Source organism: Amia ocellicauda, chromosome 3 (genome assembly GCF_036373705.1).
Source record: "Amia ocellicauda isolate fAmiCal2 chromosome 3, fAmiCal2.hap1, whole genome shotgun sequence".
NCBI classification, from domain to species: Eukaryota; Metazoa; Chordata; class Actinopteri; order Amiiformes; family Amiidae; genus Amia; species Amia ocellicauda.
Genome location: NC_089852.1, coordinates 30,379,602 through 30,401,045, shown reverse-complemented (window position 1 = coordinate 30,401,045; position 21,444 = coordinate 30,379,602). Strand labels below are relative to the sequence as shown.

The following is a 21,444-nucleotide window of genomic DNA, read 5'->3' as shown; positions in this document are numbered from 1 at the left end:
TGATAACACAAAGCCCTTGGTTAATGCAGTTATAGTTAGGACATTTTTCCTGTATTACGCCGAATTAGAAGCAGTCTGGCTGATCATGCTGCCAATTTGAGGAGAGGAAGAGCACTACATTAATTGAACCCTATGCCTTAGCAGTCACTGGGCAGCAGGCAGACTTTCCCACTGTTAAAGAGGGCAGAGTTCACATCCAGAAGCCGAGTCCAAGAGCAGCCACACACATTCGATCTGAACCGAGACTCTTCTGTGTTCCAGCAGCCTGTGTTGGCTGAGCAGTTGAGGGTACTGTACTCTACACTCTAGAGACTAGGTAGAGATTTAAACTCAGATTTAATGCCACTGAAGAGAAGAACTGGGGCTGTGCTTAGAAAGGAGGCCCCTGGACTACTAGTGATTAGGTGTAAAAACTCAACAGGAATCAAAATGCTGAGACTTGACAGTACTCTGTGAAAGTGTAGCAAAATACAGAGCACACCCCAGCCAGCAGGATTTGAGGACGCCCAGCAGCTCATTACTGCGACTTAGCCACGTATTCCAGCAACGCACTGCAGGAGACGGCAGCGCGAAAGGTTAACATGATTGTCCCGGTAAGTTTGCCTTGGCAGCCAGACTCTGAGCCCAGCATTTACGCAGCGCTTTGATTGTGCCGTAACCAGACCGCGATAATTCCCACAGCTAATTGCAGAAAGACTGCACAGATGAACCCTCCAGGCAGAGGTATGCAGAAGGGCGCTCGAATTAGTCGCCGGCTCTTGCGCAGCCTTTGAAGGGGGCTGGGAAAGGTCAGAGTTTGCAGAATGAGAGCAGGAAGGACGCAGCAGGAAAGCTAACCCGATGAAACAACGGTGCCCTTTGACGTGGGGATTTCTGCATGTACAGCATTGTACAAGTGGGCTGCTTAAAATATACCATCTGTAAAGTGGCTGATTTGCACAAACAAGGAAAAATGCTGGCAGTGCTAATTTGCTGCAAAGGGAAGATACGGGTTAGAGCAGACGAGCCCAGAGGGACCCCACCTCCCACAGCCCAGGGACTGACGTGTGCTCTGGCTACTGGGCAGAGAGAAGCCAGTGCAGAATCCCCCCCGAGTCCGCTCTCTGCACAGATGGGGCTCCAAATGTCCCTGCCCCCAGCACAGTCACCCAGGCAGCCTAGCAAGAGGTCAACACCCAAACCCTCCTGGGGGCGCACATACAGACACACACTCACACGGCAAAAGCAAGAACAGTGGTTCTGGCCAAGGCAACTTCTTGTTCCACAGTTGGATGTCTTTATTGCAAAACAAACTAAAGCACTTTCCACCCCGTTAATTTACATCGATCGAAATGTATTTGCATTTTCCACTGCAAACGATGGTGACGACCGCCGGCAGCTCTGCAGACGAGGGAGTCCACCAGACAGGACGCCCTGTTCACTTGGCCCGGGGTTCCTCAGGAGCCCCAGTCTGGGCAGCCACTCTCAACCAAGAAAACATCTGCTTTTTGTTTTCTCCCCTAATCCAGTGTATGTTAACAAGCTGCCCTAAATCTATATTATCTTGCTAACGTTATCCATATGGTGGCTCAGATTAGGGCAGAGGGCGTGGCCGCCTGCACTTCAGTTATGTAAAATCATCCCGGTTGCGTAAGCGCACCAGCTCCTCAAAGGATTAAGCATCTTCCATTTAAATACACTCTGTCAACTCCCAGTGATTTGATTTCCTGGTTTGATTGGTTTTTTAAACACATATTGGTAATTCAATAAATGTTTCACTTTACCACTTAAAAGATGCCAGTCATGGTCCCAGAGCATTAACTTACATAGTGAACCATCGGAGACATCTGAGGTTTATTAAATAAAAGAAAAGTAGGCCATAGTAAAAAGAGGAATGCGTGGGAGAGTGAATACACAAAGAGACATTACTATTTTGCACATTTGATATAAAAATACAGTTTAGAGAAATGTGTCGGAAACAGATGAAGAAAGATAAAATTTCCATTAAAAAGAATGGTCAGGCTGAGATGACACTCAACTTCTGTTCAAACATGATGTACGACTTTATCTTAAATACCTTTATATACCACCTCTTACACAATCTGGGTCTGCTCTAACCTGTCTCTTCCCTTTCTGTTTTCCTAATGGAACAGACATTTGGATGATGGGACACGTGACTAAATCTGATGCAGAGGGGACTCAATGCGCAGCCGCTCTGGTCACAGGCCCCCGCCGAGGCTGTCGGAGGCTGAGGGAGGCTGCGAGTCACAAATCTAATCTCAGGGAGAGTCACAGACAGTGCCGTTGCAGCAGTGCCAGGGTGTGGGAGGCAGCCTTCTCAGTCAGTCTTCCAGCCCTGGCAGCGCCCGGGACCACATCTCTCCAGCGGGCTCTACAGGCCCATGTCGACCGTGTTCAGTTCTGGGTTGCACCGCAGTGTGAGTCACACACCCGGGCCGGCAGTGCGGGGGCAGCAGTGCAAGGGGCAGGGCATGAGAGGCGCCCCTGAGCAGGAGCTACAGGCTGAGGTTGACGCTGTCAGTCTTGAGCTTGCCGCTGCTCAGGCTGTGGATCATGGCAATCATGTGCGAGTGCTTGTTCAGCTCCTCCTCCCTCTTCTCCAGACGTGTCTCCAGCTGCGACTTCTGCAGCTCCAGGGAGGACGCCTGAGGAGGAAGAAAAAGAAAAGATGAACAAAATACAGAAATCAAAATGCCAGAAAGAGCGGACCCTGCACTCGCACAAGGACGACATGCTGAGCAAGAGCCAAAAACTCAGCCTTTATTGAGAAGGCAGTCCCTCTGTGGACGACCAAAGATCATCCACCTTTTTCATCTATTCATTAATTCAATATAATTGATGTAATTCCCAGTTAGTCTGCAGCCCAGGAAGACATCATCCACAGGAATACATCACAGGATGCGTGATGAATCTCCTGACATGGGTAGATGTTTCCTCAGAGGGGGACACAGTGTATGGGCCTGGCTGTAAGGGCAGCAGGTGTTTGGGACCCACCTTGATGCTGAGCTCCTTCCTGGCCAGCTCGGTCTTGTTCAGCTCTTTCCTCAGGATGTCAATTGTTTCTTCCATGTCTTCGCTCTGTTTCTCTCTCAGCTCTGCCTTTTCTTCCAGGCTTTGGATTCTTTGCTCCAAGCCTAAAAACAAACAATTAGGTCATCAGGGTGCAGGAGCTGAAAATTCAGTTTCCTCCTTTAAGCAAATGTGTCAGGATGCAGAAGGACGAAGACACATTCTTACCAGATATTTTGTTTTCTCTGTCTTCCAGGTTCTGGCTGAGTGCCTGGATCTTCTCCTCCTTGCCTGCGAGCTGTGACAGCATCCTGACGAGGACAGCAAGAACGATGAATTGTAATGATTACACTGGCTGTGTACAAAACACTCAATGAAAAAGATGCCACCTACAGGTCCATCTACACCTAAAAGTGTCCATAAGCATAATCCAGCTTTCCTCGATAGTCATTCCCAGTTCTCGCAGCGTTAAATATACAACTTTGTGGGGGAAATGCACCAAATCAGACGCAAAAAACACCCATGACTCGGCCAAAAGGCACTCACTTCTCCTGCTGCAGTTTCAGAGTGTCATTTTGCTTCTTCATCGCCTCAGCTTGCTTGTTTAAGGAGCTGTGAGCAGTCTGCAGGTCTCGCAGCATCTTCTCACATTCACCGAACCTGGAACGACAATGGCAGACGGAGTACTGCACACTGCTGTTGCTTACATACCCGTACAAGACATAATGGATTGTCAGCTGTATGTTTCAAAGAGACTAAGGTTTTCTGGACATTACCCTCAAAACAAGGGTTGAGGGTTGGGAGTGTGAAATGAGTGTGTGTGGTGTGAATGCACTACTACTGCAGAGGGGACAAAACGTAGCCTGTGTATTAGACTGCTTCCACACAGCTCAGATCACAGATACCAGGTTCCCTTTGAAACCTGCCCCCTCAGTGAGTGGGCAGATTTCAGGCGCAGAAATGGGTGTGGAAGTGGCAACGGGTGTGGGTTCAGACACCAGATGCCAGTGGAGAGGTGATGACACTGGTGGGTGTGGGGTGTGGGAGTGGAGTGGGAGCTGGAAGTCTGCATACTTCAGCACCACGTCGTTGTAGGAGGCGCTCAGGGCCTGGTGCTCCTCGGCCACAGCCTGCAGCCGGCCGTTGTGCTGCAGCAGCTGCTGGATGTCGGCCTGGGCTCTCTCCGCCTCCAGGGTCTGGCTGCTCAGCTCCCCGGACAGCTCCTCCTTCCTCCTCTCCGCATCCTTCAGCAGAGTCGCCAGCTTCCTCGCCTGCAGGGGGGACGCAGACACACACACAGAAACACAGTTTAGCAGATGATGAACAGAGCTGTAGTACTGAAGTCTCAGAGCACATGTCTTTTGTCCACTTTAGGAAAAGTCAATACTGCTTCTGTGAAACACGTCTATATCTGAGGGTTATCTCCTAAAGGTGGCCCTTTCTTAACTGTGGTGGAGAGCGAGTGAGTGAATGAGGCGGGGGGGAGTGAGTCTGGCTGCGCTCACCTCGGCCTCGGCCTGGGCACGCTGGCAGCGGTACTGTGCGATGAGCCGGTCCGCCTGGGCCAGAGCCAGCGCCTTTGCCTCCAGTAGGTCCTGCAGGCGGCCCTCCTTTGACTGCAGGGGGCAGCAGTGCAAAGAAAACACACACACAGCACAAGCAACACAAACAAACAGGAAGCAGATAACAAAATAAAGGACATTAATACTCATTGTTAAAACACCTGTGATCACTATGGTCAAAGGTTGTCTTCTTATATATATATCACTATGTTCATTTGTATTATTAACAATAACAACCCTGTTTAAAAGCAGCGCAATGCTGATTGATGATGGCAAACCAAAGAACTCCCAGTGCCTACCGCCAGGGCCGAGATCTTCTGCTCGTACACATCCATGATCTCTGAAATCCTCACATCCTTGATTTCTTCTTTCATCTGAGAAGCAACAGAAACTTTTTTTTTTCTTTTTCTTTTATTTTTTTAAAAGGGTGACCCCCTCCACTCTGCACTGGCCATTTTATGGCAGGGAAAGAAAGACACAGACCTCCATCCCAGTCTGCAGTCTCTCGATGAGGCTGTGGATGCTGTGTTGCGTGGCACTGCCCACGCTGGGGGTCCGAGCCGCGCAGGGTCTGCTCAGAGTGGCCAGGGCCGGATCCTGCACTGACATCCTGCGTGGGGTGAACTCCGCCTCCCTCAGCCGGTAAGAGTTGTTGGCGGCTATACTCTCCCCCAGTCTGGGGAACAAGAGTGAATGATTGAGTGAGGGGAGAGGGCGAGGGAGTGACAGAGCAACAGAGAAAGTGAAACAACGACAGAGACTGAAAGTGACAGAGACAAACTGAAAGAGTGACAGGGAAAGTGAAAGAAATAGAGGGAAAATGAAGGAAACTGAAAGATCAACAGACAAACCGAAAGAGCGACAGAGGGAAAGAGAACAAAAGAGAAGGATTGTAAGACCTTATATATTGTTGACTATCTCGTATACACTTGTGTAAATTGGAATTTGTAAAATTATGCCTTGAACTGCACTGTATTATTGAACTTTGTATTGCTCTTATATTTTGGACAAGGGCATCTGCTATGAAATAAATAATAATGATAATAATAATAATAATAATAATAAAAGAAGGAAACTGAAACAGCGACAGAAAGGAAGAGCGGCAGACAAAGTGAGAGAGGGAAAGAGAGCAACAGAGACTGAAAGTGAAACAGCGACAGAGAGAGGGAAATTGACAGAGCTAAAAAGAGCGGGATAGTGAAAGAGACTGAAAGGATGAGGTAGACACTGAGACACAGAGTGAGGACAGAGACAAACAGGAAAAGGAAGACAGAGAAAAGGCAAGAGACGCAGCGACCCGGCATTCATGCCATGTAAACGCCGCGGATGCCTCACACAGCCCTGCTCCCGGGGCTCCGGGCCGCCACGCTGGCCTGTCTCAGGGGGCCGGCTCTTACACAATGGCGGGGAAGTCTGGCAGAGGGGCGGCTTCGAACAGGATCCGGAGCGCGGTCTGGACCTGCTCCCGCCGGTCAGAGGTCAGGGCCACGGACAGGGGCGTGACAAGCCGCTGGTCCTGCGCACACGAGGAAGACGACAGTGTCAGTGACAGCACCCGAGACTGGCGTGCCAAATAACGCCTGGGCTGCCGATCCTGGTTCCCCTCCTCAGGGTGGGCGCAGTGTCTTTTCTCTTATCTCGGGCATCAGGAGCCGCGGGCCTACCTGTAGGATTCTGTAGAAGCTGGTCTCCATGTCCGGCACCACCTGTTTGACTCGGCTCATCAGGTCCAGCATCTTCAGCACCACAGTGGCCCCAGCTTGGCTTCAGTGACCAACACAGAGGAAGGAGGCGGATGAGGAAGGCATGCAGGGGAAAGGGTTAGAGGATTCAAAGAATGTAATGATTCATAATGACACAAGCTCTCTGTCTCTCACTCAGATACAGAAGGAGAAATCAAGACGACTGCCTGTGGCGGATGGAGCAGCGAGCGAGTTTCCCCGGGAGGTGCCGTGCTCAGGCTCAGAGAGTCTCACCTGAGGTCAGACTCCGCCATGGGGCAGTCGAAGCCCACGTCCATCCTGCTGCTGGAGAACAGGTACTCCACCTGGGACACGCACAGCCGGGCCGTCAGCCTCCGAGACACCTGCAGCTTCAGCGCCTCCTCCCCACACAGCGGTGGGCCAGTCAAGGAAACATTTAAATCTGAGTGAGAGGTGTACGCTGGGGATGAATATATATCGAGAGGTCTTCAGCGTTTCATTTGCCCATCTCAGAAACAAGAGATGCTAGACTCTGCAGCGAGACGTAACGTGCAGGAATGTGCTTCCGCGTCTGAAACAGTGGTTGCGATGGTTACTGTAGCCAACGCATTAAATGGCTATAACAACCCTCTCTCTAATTGGTTAATTGGTACAACAATTAAAGAACCAGCTCAGCCAAAGACCTGAATTCAACCGCTGTGGCCGCGCTGCAGCAGCTCCCGGGGCTCCCAGGCCGGCTCTGGTCTCACTGAAAGGATATCGAGCAGGACATCGATGGCGCAGGCGGCCCTCGCGCAGTTCCTCCGGGCCAGCTGCTCCTCAAGGGGCAGCTCCGGGGGCTGCAGCAGGTCGAGCAGGACGGGCAGCAGCAGGTCGGTGAACGGCTGCACAGAGGCACCCAGGGAGGAGTCCATCACTTCCTGAACACAAAGACAAACCAACACAAAACACGATCACTTCCTGAACACAAAGACAGACACTGAGATGTGAAATTGTGCCCCTGAGCAGTTGGAGTCCCCATCTCCACAGTAGGGGGGACTTAAATAAACAAAGCCCTGAAGCCACCCCGCATTACTGTACTGGTTATGACAATAACAGAAGACAGATTACACATGGCTCGGGCTCCTGGCTCATCCAGCTGCCCTGCTAATGACCAATTGATCCCAGGCTTTCGCCCAGCTGCTTCTCGAGGGCTCCTGGGGTGTCTTCATTGTCTGACACTGACAGTGACACTGACTTTCCAACTGCTCTCACAGGACAGGTACTGGTTCACCTGACAGGACCGATTGTTTTAGACTGATCCTGAAGGCACAGGAATTTATTACAAACCTCAAACAGCTCAGAGAGAAGCTGCAGGGCTTGCAGGCAGCAACTGTCAGGTCCCTGCAGCGGCAGGCTGGCCCAGTGGATCAGAGCCAGGCCCGGCTCGGGGGTGCGGCCCCGGCTGTCCTTCTTCACGCAGCTCCTGGGCTGGGCCACGCTGGACCGGAACACGGCCTGACAGAGGATGCGGCGCAGACTGGAGACAGAGCACAGAGAGACCAGCAGCTCCAGAACCTGCCATGAAACACCAGCTCCGTCAGACTGATACCGAACAAATCATGTAATTTAGAAGGAGACCTCGTCTGAAAACGTATCATTTCCCACTGTAAAGAATCCCCCCGCAAAGCAACGGCAGTGCAACCACACAATGAACACAACACTCCAGGCTCTGCGTCTCCGCACACGTGCTCTCACTCGATACAGTCTGTTCGCGACAATCCTACAGGAAAGACAAAACCACTGAGCAGCAATCATCCATAAAGAGTCATTCATTCAGGCACAGAGGTCTGTGAAAGCATCCGCCCATCAACAGAGGCGCTCCTGGCTGCAGAGGAAAGCCCCAACAGTGTAGCACCACCCCGCTGTCGGGACAGGCCTGTGCTGACCAGCCCCTGCCTCACCTTGGCTGCGGAGTCAGGATCCTTCCCCTGCAGCAAGCCCAGCACCTGGGTCAGACACAGCGAGAAGTGTTCATATCTGGGGGAGAGGGGAGACAGCAGGGTGATCAGCTCGATTTATCCCCCGCTCAGATCTACCGTATTTTGGGTAAATTACATAAACAACATGCAGAGCTGTGAGGCACAAAGTAGGCAGGGACAGCAAGACATCTTCCGCCTTTCACTTCAATAGCGCCAACCCTTAACAGCTGGAGCCGCTGCTCACCTGCTCAGGTAATCCGCAATCTTGGGGTTCTTCAGCAGATCCACCAGCAGGTCCACTGCGTACTTCCTGGTCAGAGTCCCGTCTCCATTGACAATGATGTTGAATATTAGCTGGAAGGTCTGGTGAATGTTCTTTGCATGGAAGAGCTGCAAGGAGCCGGAGACAGACACTGTTCAGACACTGAATCAAAACAGCCCTGGCTCACTCCTTCTTCTCTGTATAGCAGCAGCTGGGTTAATATAAATAAATAATCAGTCTGAAATGTAGATACTCTTTGCAAACCAACACCATCACCAGCACAACACCCGAACGGAGGTTCAGACTGGGCTCTAGGCTTTGGAGCTCGATTTTACGGGTCAGTGTGTTTACTGAAGGGTCAGCAGGAAGCACCTACCTTTTCCCCAACCTCTTCATTCAGGGTCAGACTGGTCAGCAGCGACAATGCAAACACAACCACGGTCAGGCTGTTGTGCGCCAAGTAGCTGATGAGGGTGCGATAGAAAGCCTTCACTTGACTCTAGGAGATAAGACACACAAATTAAGCTTCAGTGATTTCCTACAGGTTACCGAATGAGAAAGTGTAAGATAATGCGATTCATTTGTATAGAGCTCATGAAGTGGGGTATGCATTAATTAGTATTGAAATATTGGAAAACCCATACTTCAGGAGAAGAACATAGTTTAATAATGTGTAATGTGTGTAAAGATGCTTACCGTAGACTTGATGTGAGCCTGAATGGCCAGGTTGTATCGGCAGAGGTTGGCCAGGAGACCCAGACAGGGCATTGTGAGGTCATCATTAGGGGACTGACTGCGTGTTGAAACAGGGGAGAAGCAAAGACTAAAAACATGGTCAGAAAGCAATGCATCAGGAAAGAGGTTTCCTGGGCTTTGTTCCATTAGCGTCTGCCACACAGCGGGGGAAATATGCCCCTCGCGTTACTGAAACAGAACACTTACATATGGTGCATGAGGAAGGCTATGAGCTCGTCGATGTAGGCAGTGGAGTGGAATATCCTGGTGTTGTAGGTGACCCTTTGTAAAACCTGGATGCACTGTGAGGAAGGACAGACAAGCAGCATCGGTCAGGTTGCACAAGCACACAGCAGAGCACAGCGCCTGCAGCCTCCGGGAGCTGATCTCCAGCCTGGGTACGGAGCGGCCAGCTGCGCAGTACCTGCAGTACGATGGGCTCACTGGGGGTGGTGCTGTTGCAGTGAATGATGGACGCCAGGGCGCTGGTGAGGTCATAGCTGCTGTGGAGAGCTTCTCTGGTCTCTTCATTTGAGGCTGAGAAACAAACACGGAGAGTCAACACTGCAACACAGTCCACAGCAGTCTACAGTAACCTAAGCTTCTGCATTCAAAGGCAGACAGGTCCATTATGGGGGGGGGGGGAGAAAAAGAAAAACACTGTCCACGTATATTCTTGAGAATCTCAGAAGCAGTCAAACCAATTTCATTTACATTGAACATTAATTGTGTTAATATTTTGTTAAGATTGATGATCCAAATATGGTTTTACAGAGAAAACAACTAATTGTAAGCAGGGTCTTCACAAAGCAGACACCCTCCAGGGGGTATGTCTTATGTTTTGAGGGCACTGCCAGCTCTCTCTCTAGGGAGGCCAGGATTGCAACACTATGACAGCATATGATGGCTCTACTGTGGCTCCCGTACCTAGCTGAGACAGCAGGGAGACGATCTTCCCCCTCAGGGTAGGGCTGGTGTTGGGGTCCCCTGCCAGCTCCACCAGACCCCCCACACACTCGCTGGGCAGCACTTGATTAGGGCAGAACAGCCTGGCACACTTCAGTCCGGAGACATCCTGCATTTAAAAGACAACACAACACGGACTGACTCCTCTCTCTGCCTCTGCGTTTCAGACAACACATCTATCAGTCCCCACAAGGAGTGTGCGCCCCAGCAGGAGAAAACACAGAGCAACACAGGCGGGACACAATGCACTGCTTCCACCACAGCTGGGTAAGACTACACTATGCATGCATGCAACTACCCACAGAAAGCTGCAAAACAGGCAAACACAATAAACACAATGCATGTCTTTACTTACATCTATTTGTCTCTGCAGCTGTGCGGCGTTGGTGGCGGAGTTGTTGTTCTTGTATTGGTTGATGCCCAAGAGTAAAGACTTCAAACACGTCGTCGCATCCATCCTGAAACCCTGACCGCACAGCCCTGACAATCTGCTGGTCCAGATGTAAACAGAGATGTTTAAGTAATGGCATACGTTTCTATTCAAATAACGTGCTTATGACAGCTGTAGCCAGCTTGACCGACAGGACTTCAGAGCGTCACTCGAGTTGTGTTTAACTGCATTGTCTTATCGTGGGGTACAACTACTTCGCACTTGTTTACAGTTCACCGATGCAGAGGGTCGTGTGAACAGATCTGGACGTGTTTCTGAATGAACTCGGTTCACGTTGCGTCACAGGCGCACAATAAGAACATGGCTGAGTCTAAGGAACCGATTCTCACTCACCTCCCTCGCAGCACATCGACTCAAAGCTACAGCACGACACAAGGCGCACAGGCCATGCGGATTAATGTTACTGTGGATCAAATTAATATAATCAAACTACCCTGGTGTTGTTATTGTCATCAAGCAGCCGTTAAACTTCCCGATCCTCAAAACCCGCCTTGACTTTGAACAGAAAGTAAATTCCACCGCGAAACGGGGGGAACCGCTGTACACAGGTTAAGCTAAAATCCTCGTTTTCAATTTAAAACACCCGAAATCACTTTTTAGAGTGTTAATTAGACTTGCATTAATTTCAAGCGACGTGTGTTTTTTAAATCTGTATCGGAACCGTGACTCTTTATTGTGTTCGTGTCCGACCCCCCCCCTCCGTTTTCATGTCACTTAGGATCGCCAACGTGTGACGCAATTACGCAAAGGCAGCGCTTCCTGTCTTTGATTGACAGCCGTATATTGCATAGCATTCTAACCATAGATATACAGCCAAACTAGATCGATCATTTGAAGGAAACGGCGTTATTATCACTCAAGATGGCGGACTGAAATCCCACTCAGGGGCACAATAAAGAGAGGCAGACAGGCGGTTCAAGCATTAGGGTAGAGTTTGGGATAGTTTCCTTCCTGTGTTTCTCTCTCCAACATGAATCCCAGATCTCAGGTTGGTTTATGTGTTTAGTTTCGAAAAACGAGTATGAAGACATACGCACGATGTAGTCTTCCGTGTTCACTCAGTCCTGCACATCTCCCGTTGCTTTGATGGCCGTAGTGCGGTAGCAAACGCCTTTACGATTCAAAATAAATTCCCTTATTTCCACACTATATTACATTATAGTAGTCTATGTGCACTATTCATACAATATACAACAATTCATTTCGAAACTGCACGATTATATAAGTTGCACATTGCTTAATACGGTAACTATATAAAAAAACTATTACATAATGTAAATAAAACTACAAGTATGCCCAAAAGGACTGCGCTTGTGCCTATTGGATATGACAGGCTATCGGCACTAGGTGGGAGAACTCAGTCAATACTGCTGGATCAGTGTCAGATCAGAGGTTTTCCCTCTTTTTGTCCTTATAGTAGTTTTTCTAGATGTCACAAGTTTTTAAAAGGTTTGACTGGTCTGCACGGTCCGTCTACTACCTCTTTCTCATGTGCTAATTATGATGACCCTATTGAGACCAGCCGCAACGTGAGTACAGAAACTAACGCAGCTCCTTGCGCCGCCGGGGGGGTCCGACTGCAGCCTGCCGAAGTGATTGGTTTTGCTTTTGTCTATGATTTTGTGTCCTGTCCACACAATGGCATTACAGAGATCCTGTGGGTTGACATCTGTGAACCGGATTCTTGTTCTTATTTACTGCTACATTACTGGTGAAGCATGTGTTGCTCCCTTCGAGTGGACCAGTGCAGAGTGGGCATGCGCAGTACAGGCCTGCAACCCTCCATGCACCCGCGGGACGCAGTGTACCGGGGGGTTGAGCTGGGAGAGGGGGCACACCAGAGCAATATCGTGCGGCGTCAGTTTTGCTGCAGAAATGACCCCTTTCTGGACGAAGCCGAGAGAGGGGCTGCAGGAGGACTGAAGCCTGGTGACACAAACACACCAGCTCAGATTGCACCAGGCGACCTGCACAAGCACCAGATAACTAGATGAACAGATTCACCACAGCAGAGAGGAGGCATGAAGCATCCCGACGGATATTCAGACAGACGAGCATGCTTGTCAGCTGTTTCCAAGGGGGCGCACACCGCTGGATGTTTGGCTGTTTCAAACGGGTTTTAAAAAACAACTTGCACATGTTTGCTGTCGTTGTGATTCCGTGACGTCCGCTGTCCTGCTCCAGTCCGGCGCTTTTTCCGAGAGGCGCAGCGCGCACGACGTCACGGAAACCTCAGGGGCCGCAGGCTGGGCGCCCGGATGTGAGGGTGTGCAGCCTGGCTTGGTCCTGCTAGGTGATCTGCTCTTTGCATCCGAGTAAACTTGCATGTCAAGCTGTGGTCACAATTAAGTTCAATTCTTGGTTTCATACTTCTAATTCTGGCTCAGGCTAAACCACATAGACAGCTGATTGAACGTTTTCAAGATTTGGTTCCCTGAGCAGTTTGTCCAATTCAGCCTAATTTACAGACAGGAAAGAAGAGAGTTTTGAAGACCTCACCATGGTTAAAACATACAGCAAATCACACCCACTTCTGTTCACCGTGAAATCACCCCTGCAAGTTACAAAAGCATGACCATTTTAAGTGAAAAACATGAATAACTGAGCTCCGAGCACAGACGTATAATTTACATTTATTTAAATTCATAAATATAAGTAATCGTGTGTTATTTACAAAAGTGCTTTACACAACCCACAGAAAGGAGAAGTTGCCCATTCTGGAATTACAACACCGACATGCTGCATTGTGCCAACCATTGATTCAGTACACAGATTTCTTTGTCTTGTACACATTCCTTGTCTGTGAGATGCTCTGTCACTCGTTCTGTCTCCAATCTGAATGAGGAACAGACAACCGCTAGCCCAGCAGTGAATGCAATTCTTGCTGGCATTATCATACTAGTACCACAGTTTACAGTACTGTAGACAGTATAGTAGTCCAGTATAGTCTGCATGCTGTAGGGGCTCGAGGAAAGGATTTGATTTTGTCATTCACTGGTTGGCTTATTCTGGCATCCCCCTACTGTAAGCAGAAGAATGAGCGAAGTTCCCCACAGTGAAGGTCTTTCTTGATTTACAACCATTGGAAACATGCTACTCTCTTCTGAAAAATACATTAAAAATACACTCCCATTCAAGCTGGGAATAGTACACTGCTTGTTTTACAATCATCCTGTTTTTCAGATATTGATTTTTTAAAAATCAGTGTTTTCCCTGAAGAAAAGAAGAAGAAGAAGAAGAAGAAGACGATGACAAAGCCAAGTCATGGGGCACCGTGCAGTCATGCTGTCCATATCCCTTCCTGCATCACATCCACGAGAAGTCACTCCATCAGAATCAAGTGGAATCTGACAGCAGTAGCAGTAACTGCAATTTTTCACAGTTCCCTTCAGATGATTCACGACGGAAGAACCACAACATAATCTTGGTCGGTCACATCTGCAAAACAGAGCAATAATCTCCAGCACCACTGTTGTTGCCTGTTTCATTAATACAAATATTTAATCATCATCATAAATTATCAGAAAATAATGTAAAATATTGTGCATTATATAAAATCCCCCACAACTAAATATTTTTACAACATGTAGCTGAAATCATTGTAAATAAGAGGAAGAGACTGTGAGAAGTCTGCCCATAAGAGATTAGTAATGATAGACTTCACGTTTGGTTGCAGATAAATACTTATATAATACATATGAGAATGGAGGGATACCAGGGCTAAACGGAAAGTTGACAGATCTGTCACGCTACTCCTACCCGAGAGGAGACGCTTTTGTTACAGGTCTTGTGGTGTGACACAGTAACACATCATACGCATGTCTGAATGAGGTTTTCTCTCAGTTGTTATGATGTTGTGTTGCGAATGAAGTGCAAGTGGATGTTATTTGCAGTGAGAAGGAAATTATGACATGTTCAAGCTGTCTCGCACTGACCAGAAACACGTTGGTGAAAAGTAAACAGAATGAACTTTTGTAATCACAAACGATCTTAGAGTCCAGGGAAAGGAGTTGGTTAAGTAATATTCTCTATGTATTGCCCGCTGTTGCCCTGTTCTTCAGCACTGGATCTGTGTGTATATGCTTTGGAAATACTGATGCAACAGAGTCGAGTGTATGTGATTATTGATCGTACCCTCGTAGTCGGGGGTATCGTCAGGGACGTTGCTGACCACCGGCGGCTTCTTTGTTTTCACTGGGTGACGTAGCCGGTATGCCAGTCCTTGCCCACGTCTCTTGTAGTTGTTAATCAGATCTGTTAAAGTCTTAAAGAATCTCTCTTCCACCCCCGGAGATGCCTGTCAGCAACACAAGAAAGGTCACATAATATTAGTTCTGTTTAAGGGCATTGATCCCCGTCGTTTGTCTTTGTCCCGCCCTGTTGATTGAGATTGTGAAGGCTGTAAATTGGGGTGTTTCGGTAGTACCCACGCATCACAACAAACTCGCCTCAGAGACCTACATACTGAAGTGGATTTTACGTATGTTGCACTGGGAAATAAATACAGTCATGAGACAGATGCTTAGTATTGATCAGGACTGCGAGACGAAGTGTCTGTGTGTGTGGGAGGGGGTGGGGGTGAGGGGGAATTGATGAGCTCTTGTCTTCCACTTTTCAAAATGTTGTCAAGTACAGACGAGTGATGGAGTAGTGTCCATTACTTGTGGCATTTTGTTAACCCCAGTGGAAAGACAGTTGACTCTATTTCCACTATTGCACCTATTAACATGTGCTGTTGGTGGAAATTAATGCTCTTCCTGTAGCCGGCACTGTGTATAATGTCCTCAGCAGGGTGGGCTCTGATGCATGTTAGGGTATGCAATGCTAGGGTATATTGTCAAAAGTGTAGAATTGAGAACAAGGGCAGTGATGTTCAGACTGTACAATGCACTAGTTAGAGCTCATCTGGATACTGTGGACAGTTCTGGGCTCCACACTTCAAGAAAGATATCGCTGCTCTAGAGGCAGTTCAGAGGAGAGCAACCAGACTTATTCCAGGTCTGAAGGGAATGTCCTACTGAGAGACTGAGGGAACTGAACCTTTTCACCCTGGAACAGAGGAGACTACGTGGGGACTTGATTCAAGTCTTCAAAATCATGAAAGGCATCAACCACATCAAACCAGAGGAGCTTTTCCAGATTTTCCAGCATTCAGGCATTCAAGACAGGGACAGGAGACACTTCTTCACACAGAGAGTTGTCACAATCTCCTCCTCGGTATGGACCTGCAGTGAGCAGCACATCACACACACCCTTACCATTGCTTTTAGTGATGTCCTCTTACCACAGAACCCACACCACTGTCTCTGTAGCTGCCTCTCTGTATCTCTGTCTCTGGTTTAGTTTATTCTGGTTGTCTAATCCCTCAATGCAGCACACAGGTTTCCTGTACTTTCATACTTATTTCTTCTCATTTTCTTAATGCAGGACTTTTATTGTGTGTTGATTTAATAGTTTTATAAAATGTAATTTTAATGAATGGTGTGTGTGTGTGTGTGTGTGTGTGTGTGTAAGGGGGGGTGAGGTCCAAGAAGAAATTAAAACAAGTTTAATGAGTGTAAACAATGTATATATTCACTTTTGTACGCTGATCTCTCAGTCCTTGCCCCCTGGCCACAGTGAGAGTGCAGATGCAGGCCTGGTTCACAGAGCAATGCGTGGGTGCTGGAGGGCAGACCCAGCTGGGCCCTGAAGGAAGTCTCACCCAGCTCCTCAGCTCTCCTCAGGAATGGGGCAATGTTGTCCAGGGGTTAGGGAGCAATGGTCAGCCCCTTAAGCACTTATATATTATATAGAGCTCACTTTGTCCTGCACTAGCTGTTGTGCAGCTGCAACAGTCTTACACTCCTAAAAGATAAAGTTAGCCTTAACTTCTGAGTATAGCAGCCGCTTTCACAGATCTTGCTTAGCACTAGTCTAGCAGTACTCTACCTAAAATAGCATTGAGTAGTCTATGACTCGTGCTAAATTGTGGTCTGTGAAACCAGGCCAAAGTACCTCACCTGTGCCCTTCTAGAGAGAAACAACAACATGTGCCAACAGCACAGCTAGTGATCTGGGCATTTTCTTTTCAAGAGGGAGAGCAGGCCCTCTGAACCTGTAGCACCTCGGCTGCAGGAGGAGCAGCCACCTCTTACCTGCAAGGTGAAATAGCCATTGTGGGTCGATAGGATTCGGTATGTGTAGACAGTCTTCTGTCTGCTGCAAAGGGAGAAGAGCAGATCTGCAGTCAGCACCCTTCTGAGAACAGGCTCCCAAGTCACCATGACAGTGTTAATCAGTAAGTGGTTTGGCACCGAGTTTTTAAATTCTGGGCGGGGGTGGGGGCTGAGTTACTAAACCGAAACCCCTACGGCCAGTGCCGCTAGGAGCGGTGGGGGGGGGGGTGACGGTGCTTTCTCTGGTGGGAGCGGGGGGGCAGCGTTTTCCACGGTAAGGAGGGGCTGAGCCCCACTTTTTACTGTTCGGCGGGGGCTGAAGCCCTTGAGCCCCTGCAGGGGTGGATCTACAGGGGGGCAACTGTGGTGCTTGCCCCCCCCCAACCCGCACCGCGGACCAAACATTTTCATATCCCCCTGCTAGCTCCGCGGACAAAACACCGTCAGCACCCCCCGTTAATCTGGCTAACAGTGGGGATGATGATGGCCCCCCCTAAAACACAAGTTGCCCCGGCCATGCCCCCCAGCTAAAATGGTCTAGAACCACCACTGAGCCCCTGCATAGTTGGCGCTTATGACATGAACCTGTGAAAGTGGTTCAGGTCCAACGCGGGGTCTGCTTATGGGAGCTCACGCTGTGTAGTTACCAAAACCCAAAACATCTACCACAGATAGCAGGCTGGCTTCCAGTCACTGCCTCCCATACACACTGATATGCAGTTCTTTCTCTTCAGCGGATGAGAAATGTCTCAAGAAGTTAGATGAGCAAGAGGGCCATTTGCAGCCGCCTCACACGGACACGGATACTGACATGGCTGACTTCACATTGGTGAAATCATGTGACTTAAAATGTGCAGCACAAAACCTCAGTGAAGTGTGACTGAGACCAGAAGTGTGAGAGCTGGCTTTCACACCGTCTTGAGGAGCCAACCTCCAGTGTCGAGGGGCTGGGAAAGTGAAAGATGATAAGTCAGTACATGGTAATGGGCACCTGGGCACCGCAGTGCCAACGTGGTGATTGGTTGTTCGGGAGGTTTGGACTGAAGGTCTCTGCAGAGCGGTTCTAATTACATTTCAATTGCGTTAGTCTCGCTCTCCACGCCCCATATTTAGTGTAATACGAATATTTGATTAATAGTTTTAGATGTTGCAACAACAAAACTGGTATTTAAAGTTTTGTGTATTTTTGTTCCCCCAATAAAATGGTGTCCCATTATTTAGGTTAAAAACATACGTTGTTACATTGGGTTTATCAAAATATATATTGAATAGAGCAAGCAATCAGCTTTATTTTAATACTTTATCTGAAAATCTAGGCTACATCAAGTTAGGTAGGCAACATAAAGTCTGTTTGACGCAGGCTGTCACATGGATTTTGGGTTTAGTTGTCACATTTTCACATGCGTAAGCCCATAACAGTATCAGTTCGAGAGGCAGCTAATAGAAAACATATTTAAGGCATCTGATGTACACTTGTGACTCCAAAAGAAATATTAAATCTTGCCTTACCGTTTTGCTCTGGCACGCAACCTGAAGGTGTATGAGTAAAAACTGACAACTAGTCCCGGTCTCCCCTAATGGGGTTAACGTTACTACTGCTATACTGAAAGCATGGTTATAGGGAGATAATGAAAACTATTGCTATTAGTTAAAATGGCAGCTACATAAACAATATTGCTGCTATACTGGAACATGTGGCGCTTAATCACTTAATCAATTGCTGTTTGCACAAATAAACTTGTAAAATAGTTGTAACTGGCCTTTGGTTGAGTGCTTGGGAAGGGCGCTGGTTTAAGTCCTTGCTCAATAGAAACTTAATGACGGGTTTCCTCTTTTCCTTATAATGTCCTAGGAATGGCGTATCAGCTATGAACACACATACAATCGGACATGGTAATGGGGCGAAAGGCCCTGTATGCGGCGGTCTCTTGTCCACAGCTGGGTGGTGGCAAATGAAGCCACAGTGGTTTAGATTTAGTTTTTAAATGATAACAGCGCAGTAAAAACTATTACCAAACACCAAACAAGCTGTCTGATTTGCGTGTGATTAGAACAGTTATGTTTGTCAGTAACCCATGATTAAAACAAATAATTGGACAATGGGTCATAATCATTAAAAGCATTATTATTATTATGAATTGTAGTAGCGCTAAAAATCTTATATTTACATTTCAATCCATACAAATTCAAATTAAAAAAGTCACAGACTGATGTCAACACAATGCACATAATGTTCAGTTCCAACAAATAAAGACTTGGGTCATTTAAACTGCTACTTTTATTAATATACTTCACCTCTAAATCTTTGATGTTAAACAGCTGTCTCTTTCACCCATTAATTAACACAGGGGAAGTGTGGAGCATGTGTGCTGAAGACTTTTATGACAGATCAGTTCTTATGAAGTTGATTTTAATTCCAGTGAGATCACTGCTGCTGTGAGTACAGATTCCATACTGTCAGTGAAGAACTCTTAATTGCGCCTCACCTACCTCTTCAGTGCCCGTCAAAAAGCAAGCTCAGTACCCCCCTCCCCAAAATATCCGCCAGTCACTGACAAGAGGACGTCGAGTACTTACTAGACGCAGAGACACATGGCTCCAGAGATGGTCTCACTATCCCGCACTAAGAAGCTCCCGTCCTTCCCCTTTTTGGACAGCAGCTCCTCACAGGTCTGCCTGCTGATGCTTCCATGGTACATCGGGCAATCCATCACGCAGTCTGGCCGAGGCGACCAAGAAACGCACGCTCTCCAGACACACATTCAGTTCCTCTGGCGTGAATGCTAATACCTGCACTGGTGGTGTAAGTTTAATTAGAGCTTCACACAGGAAGTTACGCAGTCAGTGTAGTCAACGCAGACCAAGCTGCTGTGGTTGCCTTATCTTGACAGGCTTCAGGAACTGCAAATGTGTTTGTTTTTTCCACCCTTCATTATTTTGCATTATTTCACACTTCAGTTAAAAGTTTCCAAATATTTGTAACTTCTCCATATGCCCGGTAAATCTTTGCTGGACATACAGCTACTGAATTACATGCATACCAAACATCTCAGCCATACAGAGTTGCATAATGATCTGCAAATAATGTGTGTAGTGTTGCCATAGCTCTCCATGCTCTGTAATGATTTCAGTTTGCTATCCCTCACTTTACTGGGGTCTGTTCATGGTATGGTAAGGTAAATGTTTAGCGTTTCAAGAGCTGCAGCACAGGGAGATTTCCTTCTTGAACCATTTTAACCTCAGAACAGTCTGTGGTGTATGAGGCAATCGCACTGCTACTCAGCCTCCAACCATTTCTAAGTAAACAATGTGTATTCTTGTCTTTCAATAGCAATGACTTCCTCAACACTGTTCTAGTTGGGACACGAAAAATGGGAAACTGGATTGTGTTGACTAGTGTGAGACAAATGTACTCTGGTCAGACTTCATAGCAATCAAATACTGATAGGAATATGGGTTAGGTTTGTTTAGTTTGTACAAAAAAATTAATTAATAAATAATGGCATATAGTACATACATAGAGGTTTATTTTATGAACTGTATTAACATCTTGCTTAATGTAAAAACATTATTTTTCTCTTCCTGGAAACTTTTTCAATGTCTGTTTCAACCCTCCAGAAGCAACAGAGATACCACTCAGATCTAATGATGTTCTCGGCATGCAGTGGTGTGTTAATTGGGTACAGGGTTCAGCTGTTGTCAGCCAGGGAGCTCAATCAAAAGTAAACAGCACTGCTCTGTCAGTATGATGGAGGAAAGTTTGTTCTAGAAGCCGTCCCCACAAAATGGCAAAAACCAAAATGAGACACTCTGTAGTATCACTAGATGTTTGAAACATTGCTGTCAAACCACACTCACCTGGTCGCTCGCGCAGATAACCTGAATGTTCATTTGCATGCTAACATCAACCACAACAGAGAATGAAATAAATCATACGTACCATTTCTCACAGATATTATAAACAGTGAGGAGGAACTGGAGGCCAAGTACACTTTAACAGAGTGCAGATAATGAGTCCGCAGTGAGAAAGAGGCCTCACATAAGAGGCCGCACAACTCAATTTAATGTCTCATTGAATCAATATTGGCACCTCTGTGCTCGCACTGCTCCATGTTAGCCAGCACAGAGGCGGGGTAGGAGTGCGCAGTGGGATGTGACTCCAAAGCGCCTCCTGGGCCACAGCTGTGCAGCCCTGCTGGAGAGGGGCACTTGTGTGTGAGCATCAGTCCAACCCCAGCCAGACTGAACGATCAGCCTGGAGCGCCTGGACTCTAATACAGCAGCCATGGCATCTCTCTACAGAACAAGGCACAGCTCACAAAGCATTTGTCCCATTCTGCCCATCTGGCTGGTTGGTAACTGAGTGACCCCAGCTGGTTTCCTCCCTCCGAGATTGTGGATTCTGTTCTGTGCAGACTCAGACCCCGGTGCCTGGCAAGGGAAGGCGCCTGTGTGCTAACATGGCAGAGTCTCAGAGCAGGGAGGCGTGGAGCAACTGTGGTGGAGCAGAGCACTGTTGTGGTGTACGTGTGGAAAGGCCCTGAAGCTGCAGTACCAAAGGTGGTTACCAAATCAGTGAGCTTTATTTATTGGATAAACACAAACACAGCCAGAGCACAGGGTAAATATGCATTTCA

At 47.9% G+C, this 21,444-nt stretch overlaps 2 protein-coding genes across 5 annotated transcripts; both read right to left on the bottom strand.

Annotated features, from left to right (window-relative positions):
• Window positions 1-1,253: 1,253 nt before the first annotated feature.
• Window positions 1,254-11,341, bottom strand: cip2a (cellular inhibitor of PP2A). 4 transcript variants are annotated; one of them, XM_066699010.1, is made up of 22 exons: window positions 10,983-11,341; window positions 10,554-10,689; window positions 10,160-10,307; window positions 9,657-9,769; window positions 9,440-9,534; window positions 9,194-9,290; window positions 8,874-8,996; window positions 8,480-8,625; window positions 8,218-8,293; window positions 7,604-7,831; window positions 7,035-7,194; window positions 6,548-6,689; window positions 6,236-6,335; window positions 5,969-6,087; window positions 5,055-5,247; window positions 4,871-4,945; window positions 4,515-4,625; window positions 4,084-4,280; window positions 3,556-3,669; window positions 3,238-3,320; window positions 2,995-3,134; window positions 1,254-2,645 (listed from the first exon to the last, which is right to left on the bottom strand). In XM_066699010.1, the coding sequence occupies exons 2-22, from the start codon at window positions 10,653-10,655 to the stop codon at window positions 2,496-2,498; spliced, it is 2,712 nt and encodes a 903-aa protein (XP_066555107.1). In that variant the 5' UTR covers window positions 10,656-10,689; window positions 10,983-11,341; the 3' UTR covers window positions 1,254-2,495. The 4 variants fall into 4 exon arrangements, with proteins under 4 accessions (XP_066555107.1, XP_066555104.1, XP_066555105.1 ...); XM_066699007.1 differs by having other exon boundaries at window positions 11,083-11,341; XM_066699008.1 differs by having other exon boundaries at window positions 10,554-10,686; window positions 11,083-11,341.
• A 1,931-nt stretch (window positions 11,342-13,272) lies between these two features.
• LOC136746485 (SH2 domain-containing protein 1B2) lies at window positions 13,273-19,584 on the bottom strand. Its single transcript, XM_066699011.1, has 4 exons — window positions 19,385-19,584; window positions 16,787-16,850; window positions 14,784-14,946; window positions 13,273-14,087 (listed from the first exon to the last, which is right to left on the bottom strand). Exons 1-4 carry the CDS (start codon window positions 19,567-19,569, stop codon window positions 14,047-14,049), a joined length of 453 nt encoding a protein of 150 aa, XP_066555108.1. The 5' UTR covers window positions 19,570-19,584; the 3' UTR covers window positions 13,273-14,046.
• Between the last annotated feature and the right edge of the window lie 1,860 nt (window positions 19,585-21,444).